This window comes from Camelina sativa, chromosome 17, assembly GCF_030686135.1.
Source record: "Camelina sativa cultivar CO46 ecotype springtype chromosome 17, ASM3068613v1".
NCBI classification, from domain to species: Eukaryota; Viridiplantae; Streptophyta; class Magnoliopsida; order Brassicales; family Brassicaceae; genus Camelina; species Camelina sativa.
In genome coordinates this window covers 15,753,315-15,764,193 of record NC_141896.1, presented here as the reverse complement: position 1 = coordinate 15,764,193, position 10,879 = coordinate 15,753,315, and the positions used below count along the sequence as shown (strand labels likewise).

The following is a 10,879-nucleotide window of genomic DNA, read 5'->3' as shown; positions in this document are numbered from 1 at the left end:
CCCTCTCAGGCATTTCGTCGAACACGTCCAACGCATCATTAACAGAACCACAAACAGAGTACATCTCCATGATCACATTGCGAGACCTAACATCAAAAGGAGAAACCAGAGCAATGATACACTCATGAACAACCTTTGCTTCTTCCAAAGCTTTTGTTTCACCGCACTGTTTCGCTAAACTTAAAAGTCTAATCAAATCTAAAGCATAACCTTTCTTATTCTCCAAGCAATTCAAAACCTCTACAGCATCTTTCGTGTTTCCTTGATCGCATAACGAATCGAAATGTCTCAATCGTAACATTTGAAGAAACTACTCTCGGTTTCTCCCCTACGCTTTGATTCTGCATACATGTGCGTTGACTTGCTAATTCTCGCTCAGGCAGAGTGGTGTGATATTCGTGCTGCCATTGTCCGTGAGGCTGTGATGATGATGATCATAAGAGAGGGGTCTACGCGAACTGAACCGGAGTCTGCTTCTACTCTGCTGCGTTGCCAATGCTAAATACGGTTTCGCAAGCTTGAGCTTTCCGTACCACAACCGCATCATTACGACGTTGTCAGGTACTCAAAATACGACGTTGTCAGGTAACAAAATTAACGAACCCTAATAGTAAAACCTAAAGAATTAAGAAAGGGTTCAATTTTTAATTTCTCTAAAACCGGGTCGGTTAGACAGGTTGTGTCTAAACGCTGCGTTTTAATGAAATTCACTCTAACCACCAATTTCTCTCTCTCTCTCTCCTAATGTTGGGTGCGGAGTGATCATTTGTGCGTTGGAACTTGAGAGAACCATTCACTCAAACAGAGAGACCCCAAATTCAGGTTCCGTCTTCTTCTGTTTTCTTATATGTTTTCTAAGTACTCGTTTTGTATATTTCTGATTTCAGCATTTCTGGGTTTCATGGCTAGTAACTAAATCAAAGTTTCAACATTAGATTCCAAAGTTTTCTGTTAATTTATTATCCTGTCGATGTTTATTAGTCGGTTAGTATTGGTTTCTCAGACTATGTTTAATAGCTCATCCCAAATTAAGGCTTGTCTCGTTGTCCTGTGAGGATAAATTAGCATAGATGTGTAGAAAGAGGCTAATTGAATATTCCTGAGCTGGTGGAGTAAGAATTATGGCATCTTCGGATCTATTGAAGTAAAATAATCTAAGGCCAATGAATAAATTTACAATTCATTAGCCAAAGACACATTTTTTTGGTCTACTTGTAATGATTCTTCATCTGCTTTTTAAGTCTTACCTATGACGACCCTAAGACTGTTTGTAGCATATTTATAACTGCTTCAAGTTGGTTAAAGCGCAGTTAGTGATGTAATGGGTTATTATGCTCTCTAGAATCTAGAATAAGAGAGGGCTCTACGCGAATTGAACCGGAGTCTGCTTCTACTCTGCTGCGTTGCCAATGCTAAATACGGTTTCTCAAGGTTTAGCTTTCCGTACCATAACCGCACCATTACGACGGAGAACTCAAAAGTTGTCAGGCAACAAAATTAACGAACCGTAATAGTAAACCCTTAAGAATTAAGAAAGGTTTCAGTTTTTTAATTTCTCTAAACCGGATCGGTTAGACAGGTTGTATCTAAACGCTGCGTTTTAATGAAATTCACTCTAACCACCAATTTCGCTCTCTCTCTCTCGCCTAATGTTGGGTGCGGAGTGATCATTTGTGCGTTGGAACTTGAAAGAACCATTCACTCAAACAGAGAAACATTGGAGACTTACGTTTCTTACCAGACTCTCTCTTCAACTCCAAATTCAGGTTCCGTCTTCTTTTGTTTTCTTCTATGTTTTCTAATTACTCGTTTTGTATATTTCTGATTTCAGCATGTCTGGGTTTCATGGCTAGTAACTAAATCAAAGTTCCAACATTAGATTCCAAAGTTTTCTGTTAATTTATTATCCCGTCGATGTTGATTAGTCGGTTAGTATTGGTTTCTCAGACTATGTTTAATAGCTCATCCCAAATTAAGGCTTGTTCGTCGTCCTGTGAGGATGAATTAGCATAGGTGTGTAGAAAGAGGCTAATTGAATATTCGTGAGCTGGTAGAATGAGAATTATGGCATCTTCGGATATATTGAAGTAAAAGTATCTAAGACCAATGAATAAATTTACAATTCATTAGCCAAAGACACATTTTTTTGGTCTACTTGTAAAGATTTTTCATCTGCTTTAAGTCTAAGCGGTTTACTATGACTACCCTAAGACTGATTGTAGCATATCTATAACTGCTTCAAGTTCGTTAAGGAGCAGTTAGTGATGATGTAATGGGTTCTTATAAGTAGAGATCTTTATGATGACTTGTATGATTGTAAAACTGCGTTAGTATAGATTCCTATAAACTAGTGAATCTCTTTTCGGTTCATTCGTTGAAAGACTTCATTTTGTTATGAACATTTCAGTTGGCAAAAAAAAATCAATGGCTATGGTGGTGTCAGGTGGCAAAGCAGCCACGATGCCACTTCAGGCCAATGCTCTTCTTCCTCTAAGTATCAAGACCAAAGCAAGAAGAGTCCTAAGCGCATCTGCATTTCCGCTTTTCTCACCAGCTCCTCACATTGCTGCCAGGTCCCTCTCTATCCGCCTCAAGATGTCGAGGCATGTGGTATCTTCTGTTTTGTCAGAAGACAAAGCTACTGGGGTTAGTGGCTCGGGGACAGATGCTTTCAAGCTGACATACTTGGAGGTGGGGTTTCTTCATAGTGGTGGTCGTTTTAGGGGATCTTTACTAGTTGAGAATTTGTGTTTCTAGTAGTAAATGTTGCATCTTATTTGATTATTACATGTCTTCAATTTTGTGGGAGTCAGGGCAATAGCTGGTTATGGGAAACAAGTGGCTTGAGAATCCTGGTTGATCCGATTCTTGTCGGTAATTTGGATTTTGGAATCCCATGGCTCTATGATGCTGCCAAAAGATATTTGAAGGGCTTCAAGGTTACACTTAATTAAAAACATGAATCTAATTTTCAATGCAGTTTTATAATGATCATCTCTCTCACTTTGATTGTAAGTTTTGAAGTTTTATATTTGGTTCAGCTTGATGACCTCCCTGAAGTTGATTGCCTGCTCATTACTCAAAGCCTTGATGATCACTGTCATCTGAATACCCTTAGGCCACTTTCTGAGAAATCTCCAGACATAAAGGTTATTGCTACTCCAAATGCAAAGCCTTTGCTGGATCCTCTTTTTAAAAATGTAAGTGACTTGTTTCATAGTTTCTAGTCTTAACCGGAATTTAAGACTAAATCAACAATTTAGAAAATGAAAAGGTTGCTGAAGTAGTACTGTAGGTCACTTATCTGGAACCTGGAGATAGCTGTGAGCTAAACGCAAGAAAGGGTTCTAAGGTTCGAGTTAAAGCCACAGCAGGACCTATCCTTGGTCCACCATGGCAACGCCCTGAAAACGGGTAAAAGAAAGAAAAAAAACTCCCATCAAACTTTCAATTGCTCCATTAATATGGTCTGCCACAACAGTTAATAACCTGGTGATGCATGTTTGAGTTCTACTTATTTTGTTCTCAGGTATCTCCTTGTATCCCCTGAAGATCAGATATCTCTCTACTACGAACCACATTGTGTATGCAACCTGGAACTTCTGAAGAATGAAAGAGCCGACATTGTAATCACACCTGTCATCAAGCAACTTCTCCCACGATTTACTCTTGTGTCTGGCCAAGAAGACGCTGTCCAGCTCGCCAAACTCTTGGAAGCCAAGTAAATAATCATCTTATCTTTTTTTCCCCGTTATAAATCATGTAGTCTTAAGAAAATGAATCAACACTCTTGCTTTTTCTAGTTATCAATCGGGTTTTTGTTGAACATTTAGGTTTGTTGTGCCGATGCAAAATGGCGAGCTTGAAGCAAAGGGACTTTTAGCAAGCATAATAAAGAAAGAAGGAACGTTGGAATCATTTAAGGTGCAGCGTTCGTGACCCACCCAAAATATAATGAAAGTTAAATCAACTATGGTTCCATCTGGCTCAGTGGTGATAATGTCTTCGATATTTGATTTTTGAATGCAGGAACTATTGTTGAAAGAGCTCCCAAAAGCTCAAGTGTTGGAGCCTATAGCAGGCGTGCCTCTAGAGATCTTGGCTCCATCTTTAGAGGTTTAAAATGTAACAGTACAAACTAAATGAGGATACACAGATGTGAATATACACATGTGAAATGAAGTTTTTTAGTGAGGGAACAAATATATAGTTTGAGATAGCTCTTAAAGAAGAAGAGGGATTTTGGGTGTTCGAGTGATGATGGAGATTATTTCATTTAAGGAGGTAATTTTAGAAGTATAATGATTAACGAGGAAGGAATACAAATATATAAGTAGGTCCCCGACTAGCATTTAGCAGTTTATGTTCTTAATATTTTTTAGAGTCTCACTCACCAGTTTTTTAAAGGCTTATTTGAAAAAATATTTTTTTCTATATCTTTTGCAAAAATACTCTATGTTGTTATCCATTTTTAATAATACTCTTTTCTATATACAAAATGACTAAATTTTACCAAATACTAAACCCTAACTCTTCAAAAATTTATTTTAATAAAAAATAAAGAACTTATACCCAAAAATAAAATTTAAAAGTTAATTTAACATATTTGTAATTGTGTAAAAGATGATAAAACTAAAAAATGGCCCAAAAAAAGATATTTTTGAAAATAGGTATCAATAAAAAGTATTTAACAACTTTTCTTTTTTTAAAAGGAATGAGAAGGGTATGTTATTCCTCATTTTCTTTTATTTAGAATTAATTTCTTTTCCAAATTTTATTATATGGATCCCACACTATTTTGTTTTGGAAGATTGTAGAATAAAATTGTTCATCTCCAAATTTTTACCATTTAGAATTAATTTCTTTCCCAAATTTTAATATATAGAGACCCCACACTGTCTTTTTTTTTTGGAAGAATTGTAGAAGAAAATTATTCATCTCCAAATTTGATGTGGAACAAATATAAAAACAAAGTAAATTTATTAAAAGAAATATAAATTCATCCAAAAATATAAATTAAACTTTCAACTTCACGCAGTGTTCACAATAATATCAAACTATTTGATGCAAGTGAATTTATTGCAAAACTTTTTGTAAGGTGTACCAAGTTCGAACATATCTCACTCTTAAGTTGATATTAGTTGAACTCATGATGAGAGGAATGTCAAACAAATATATATATATATATATATATATATATATATATTGAAACTAATTTGAACTTCTATAAATTACTCCGAGATCATGATTTTAAAGACATGCCACATAAAAGAGAATTTTGTTTTTGATATTTATATTTATATTTATATTATTTCCAACCAAAATAAATAGAATGCACGTCATTTATAACATACTTAAATTATATTATTTTATTAATTCAAGTTTCATATCATATAAATACCAAAAATTTTAAGTTTTTTTTCAAAAATACTACTAATAAATTTTAAACAGTAAACATGCTGAATACATTGAACCCCATCGAATGTTCTTGAAAATCATTCTAAATAATGACTAATGACCATTTGTCTTTTTCAGTCTTTTTTCTGTTGGTTAAATTTTTTGAATAAATATTTAATCATATAATTTATCTGAAAATAACAAAACATTTCTATAATCATATAATTTTTTTTTTGTCAAAAAAAAAAAAAAAAAAAAAACATTTATGATTTTTTAAATCATGTGATTTTAGCTATAATATCTCTATTTGAAGTGACTAACAAAAAAGGTTATTTATGATAAATAACGTCCTCGAAGACATTTGATTCAAAGTTCTCTAATGATTTCTTCAAAACATGGATATAACTTGTACTTGGTATGAGTCCTAGTTAATATAGTAGGATATTTGATATAAACATTAAAATAAAAATAAAACGCAATTACATGCAACTTAAAACCCAAAGCATCGCTGTTCTGATGAGAATGACTTAGTCAAAAGCATTATACAACATTATCACAATCCATCATATCATAATCCATTCATCGCTCGAATCATCACTATTAGTGCTCTCCTTTTCTTTACTTTTAGTATCTGCTTTAATAGGTTTTCCATCTCCATCACTTTCCTTGGCATCCTCAGAATCATCTTCTGATGATATATCAAGTTTCTTCGCAGGTTCCTTCGAACTACTCTCTGCCTTGGCCTTTACGGAATCATCTGAAGAAGAGTTGCCAGATATCGACTCATCCTTGCTGTTTAAAGTAGCCTCAGAAAGAGGCTTCTCGGCACAACTTTTCCTCTCCAACCCCTGTACAAGGCGAGCCGCATAAATACGTGTTTCCGCCCACTCACGACGAGCCTTCTGCTCAGACTCAGAGAATGAGCAGAAAGTTTTCTTGGCCGGACGCTTTTTAGTCGTCTTAGCGTCAATTAAGATCGTAATCGTCTCTTTGTCCTCCTTTGTACACGAAAGAACGTCTCTCTTATCTTTCTTCAAAGGCTTTGTGGCCTTGAAAACATACTCGCACATGGAGGAGAAAAAAGAGAAAAGCGAAGTAATCACAGACTCGCCCATGGTGAAGATAACAGAGAAAGAGACTCTCGGTTTTAGTAAAAAATAAATCCCTAGACAAGTGCTTTTTTTATATATACTAGTTAGTAGTTAGGAAATTCGATATATAGTAAGATATAGTAAGAATATATTCTTGCTGTCAAAATTTATTCTTTTTAAAAACTAGAAGATATTCTTGAAAAAATATATAAATTTACTACATAATCTTTTTATAATAAAAAATAATGAACTGAAATCAATGATTCAAAAGATAAAAGCTATTTTAATTTTAACATTATATTTGAGGTAAAATTGTAACAACCAATGTATATATAACGAAGATTGAGTCCGAGATTCCTGGAGGGAAATTCTCCATGTCAATCTTTCTTCCAATATAGGTTAGTTATTGCATGATCACTTTGTAACATTGATGATGCCAAAGTATAAAAATTTGAGTCAGCGACGCTTTGTCAGAAGTGTTAATATGTGATTTTTTGCATCATTCACTGAATAAGCGGTGCAAGTTTTTTTTTCAAATGGTTTGGTATATTTTCATCCTTAGTAACATTGGTAACTTAATCTGCAATGTTGCCGACTGATATCTTTTTTCTTGTTTCTTTGGTTACCTACTTTCAAATTTCTTCAGAATCCCATCTGACTTAGTTGTATAATCGAATCTGATCTGAGTCTATTTTCTTACAACCTGTTATCGTCAACCCCTGTAATTCTTGTATATCGTCCGTTCCATGGCTAGACTCACTACAAGAAAAAGTGAATGTTGTGACGGAAAAATTGTGACCGTATGTTCCTCATAATATTATGACGATTTAGATACGAAAATGTGACGTATTTAAAACGGTCATATATATGTCACTGTTTAGTTATAATATTGTGACCGACTTAAAGGTAACTGATTTTGGTCTCTATTTGTGTCGAATTTGTTACAAAATATTTAGTCACATATATAAATACGGATTTGTAACTAAATAAGGTAACTAAATTATACGGTTTTTGTGACTATATTTACGTCACTTTTAGTTACAAATATTTTGTAACTACGTAGTCAAAATTAGTCACTATTTTAGTTACCTTTGTGTTTAGTCATAAATTGTGACATAGTTATTACCACTTTTGTTACTCCAATTAAATAATAAAATAGTTTCAATAATGGAAAAAAGAGAGAGCTGAAAATACAAATTTTTCCAAAAGAGTTAAACTGACATAAAATAATCTGAAAATTGTTACTCACATTCGTCGTCAGTAGTTAATTCGATATCAGAATTCCCATCTTCAGCGTCTGATCCAACTTCTTCTTCTAGTATTGGATCATCAAGATCTTCTGGTTGACCATCTGGATATAATAGTGTCTCAATGTGCAATGAATCAGATTGGACAACAGAATTAGTGTTATCATGTTGCAGTGCAGTGAAATCCAGATTTTGGTTGACCAATACTTTTCCTCTTGGCTGTATCGTAATTGCTGCTTCCCATTGTTGATCTTTTTCGGCTGAGTCATTCTTGGATATGGAACATAACATACCTGATCTGCTTGTGAAGCCAAAACAAAAGGATCGTACTTTTGATAATGCCTTTTAGCATTAATATCAATGATCCCTGACTTGTTTTTTCGTATACCTTTCCCAATGGTTGAATCATACCAATCACATTTGAAAACCACGACTTTAAGATCAACTGGTCCTGGATGATGCAGCTCATAAATCTCTTTCAATACTCCATAAAACTCAGCAGCTTCTTCACTTGAGCTGGAAGGTGTTACACCTTTCACACAAACTCCATAATTGGCATTCTTTTTGTCTTTCCCATGATCATATGTGTGAAACATATATCCACGACAAAAATACATTGGCCAACTAGTAACTTGAACCATTGGACCATGAGCGAGACTCAACAACCAATTTGGATATGAATTATTGTTCAAGGTATCTTCCACCTGTTTTAGAAAAAAAATGATGTATATTCAACAACCACGATACATGCACATATTTTAAGCTTACAAAAAAAAATCATGTATAATATAAGCTTATCAAAGATGCATGCACATATTTATTTTATTTTATTTAAAAAAACATTTACATGTTTTTGTAACCAGCTTGAATATGTTTTTTCTCTAAGCTCGGTTAAATTGTTTTCAGTAATCCCAGGATTAGTCGCAATCATGCTCTCATCAAATAACCTATATAAATATAAATTCATGAAAAAAAAATTATGATTTATGACACTCAGTCTACTAATATATAAATTAAAGTACATATGTGTATATTATTTTTACGTACCTTTCAAATGATCTTAATTGATCGCAGTTCTGCAAAATATATGTATGTGCAATATGATAATCTCTATCTTGGAGCCATATCTGTATTTCTTTACCACTGCCCCTCTCTGCCTGAGAAAATATATCTGGAATTCCATCAAACTCATGAGTATCGTCTTGATTACCTTCATCATAGTGTCGATCTCCTGTTCGATGTTTTGTCTTTATGTGTGGTTCAAAGTAATAAGTACAAAAAGTAGAAATTTCTTCGTTGATGTATTGTTCAACAATCGATCCTTCTACTTTTGCCTTATTTTTTACTTTTTTCTTTAGATGGCCCATGTATCGTTCAAAACAATACATCCATCTAAACTGCACAGGTCCGCCAAGACTAGCTTCATGTGACAAGTGAATCACCAAATGCTCCATAACATCAAAAAAGGATGGTGGAAATATCTTCTCCAAATTACAAATAACCATACAAATATCTTCTGTATTCCACTTCACCGCTTTGTAATTTCAGCTGATCATGCAATATCTAAAAAAATGTTTATACATCAATTATCAATCCTTGGTTGATAAAGCTCTGTTTTGCTAGGTCATCAATACAATACCAAGCAGCATCATAAAACCTTCCTCTCCCTCCACACAATATACGACCACCGACCACACCCTTCCAGTTACCCACAACCTGTGGAAGATAATTACACACATATCAATAATTGCGTGACTAAACTCAAGAAAGACAAAGGCAAGTCTTTTGTCTTACCTCATCAAACCAAGTCCTCAAAAAGTTTCACCAAATACTGTCTCAGTGGGTGATGAACATAAAAGCGATAGTCAAAAACAGCAAGTTTGGTGAGTCTGTTCAGCAGACTAATCCTTGAATTTTCAATCAGCAATATCTTTGAGTCAAGTAGAGCTACCTGCAAATCATCAGTAGACACTAGTTTTCAATAAAAACACTTTGTATGGTATCCTATTGTTAATTAGAATTCAGATTAGCAATGGAACTTGTCTTTGATCTCTGATTGCAGAAGCTCTAAAGACTCCAACACTAGATCATCATCCTCATGATTAGTTCACTACCATGTTAGCTCTCTCACTCTGTCTCTGTCTCTCTGATGCTTCACCCTCATGATTTGCGAGTAACGTTGATTTTTCTCGCAGCTCGGTCTGCGCAAATAATTTGTCTGGGAACTTACCACGTGGATTACAACACTTCAAGAATCTAACAATCTTGTACGTCACACAAATTTTTTTACCGGCCCGTAGTTATGTGCCATTTACTTGCATTATTATTTTCCAGAGGAATTGAAGCAAACCAGTCCTCTGGTCCGATTCCTGATGAGCTTGGTAACTTGATCAACCTTGAAAAATTGTAAGACATCGTAACCAATTTTGGAAAACCACAAGAGTCTTTTGGTATTGAGCTTTTCTAAAACTGGCTTTTGCAGGCAACTTGGATCCAATCGATTTACAGGAAGCCTACCTAGCTCTCTCGCTAAACTGATTAACCTCAAGGATTTGTAAGTTGTGTTTGTCTACTTTGGAAATGGAAAATTTCAAAAGCATTTTTTTCTTCGTACGTAACTAGAATTAAAGATTAGTAAATTTCTTATAAATAGCTCTAAACTAGTTGTATATCTTCATTATGCAGCAGGATAAGTGACAATAACTTTACTGGCATCATCCCAGGATATATTGGCAACTGGTCTCAGCTTCGAGAGTTGTAAGCTTGTCCTTTACTAAATTATTGTAATTTCTCTTATATATAGTTTGTGTTTCTGCACCGCTTAACTTGTTCTTTTGGTTATTGATCAACAGACATTTATCCGCAAGTGGACTGAAAGGACCTATTCTGAAGTTGGCCGCCTAACAAAAATTAAGAAACTGTAAGTAACTACCTTTAATAGATAATATCAATAAGGACATGCAGTTTGAAACAAGGACTAATGTTTTTAAGCGATATACCCATATGCAGGATTATTAGTGGTACGAGTGGGAATAAACTCTTTTCCAAATATAACCAGCAACGCCATCAAAACCTTGTATTTATTTTTCTAGTGATCTTTAATTTTCTTGTCTTGATGAGGCTTGGTTCTATCTGAAAATTTCA

General features: G+C 34.4%; 1 protein-coding gene and 1 long non-coding RNA gene across 9 annotated transcripts; one reads left to right on the top strand and one right to left on the bottom strand.

Annotated features, from left to right (window-relative positions):
* Window positions 1–685: 685 nt before the first annotated feature.
* LOC104757303 (uncharacterized) lies at window positions 686–4,203 on the top strand. Of its 8 annotated transcripts, none has more exons than XR_015586556.1 (9): window positions 686–822; window positions 1,311–1,766; window positions 2,408–2,691; window positions 2,814–2,939; window positions 3,042–3,200; window positions 3,288–3,414; window positions 3,530–3,721; window positions 3,834–3,924; window positions 4,030–4,203. XR_015586556.1 is itself a non-coding variant. In XM_010480032.3 (9 exons), exons 2-9 carry the CDS (start codon window positions 1,604–1,606, stop codon window positions 4,120–4,122), a joined length of 1,227 nt encoding a protein of 408 aa, XP_010478334.2. In that variant the 5' UTR covers window positions 698–822; window positions 1,311–1,603; the 3' UTR covers window positions 4,123–4,203. The 8 variants fall into 8 exon arrangements, 2 of the variants coding, with proteins under 2 accessions (XP_010478334.2, XP_010478335.2); XR_015586558.1 differs by having other exon boundaries at window positions 3,025–3,200; window positions 3,296–3,414; XR_015586560.1 differs by having other exon boundaries at window positions 3,025–3,200.
* Window positions 4,204–8,366: 4,163 nt separating this feature from the next.
* On the bottom strand, window positions 8,367–8,885 carry LOC109130255 (uncharacterized). The gene is made up of 3 exons (XR_015586274.1): window positions 8,783–8,885; window positions 8,583–8,682; window positions 8,367–8,439 (listed from the first exon to the last, which is right to left on the bottom strand). It is a non-coding gene; the product is annotated as an uncharacterized LOC109130255 (long non-coding RNA).
* Between the last annotated feature and the right edge of the window lie 1,994 nt (window positions 8,886–10,879).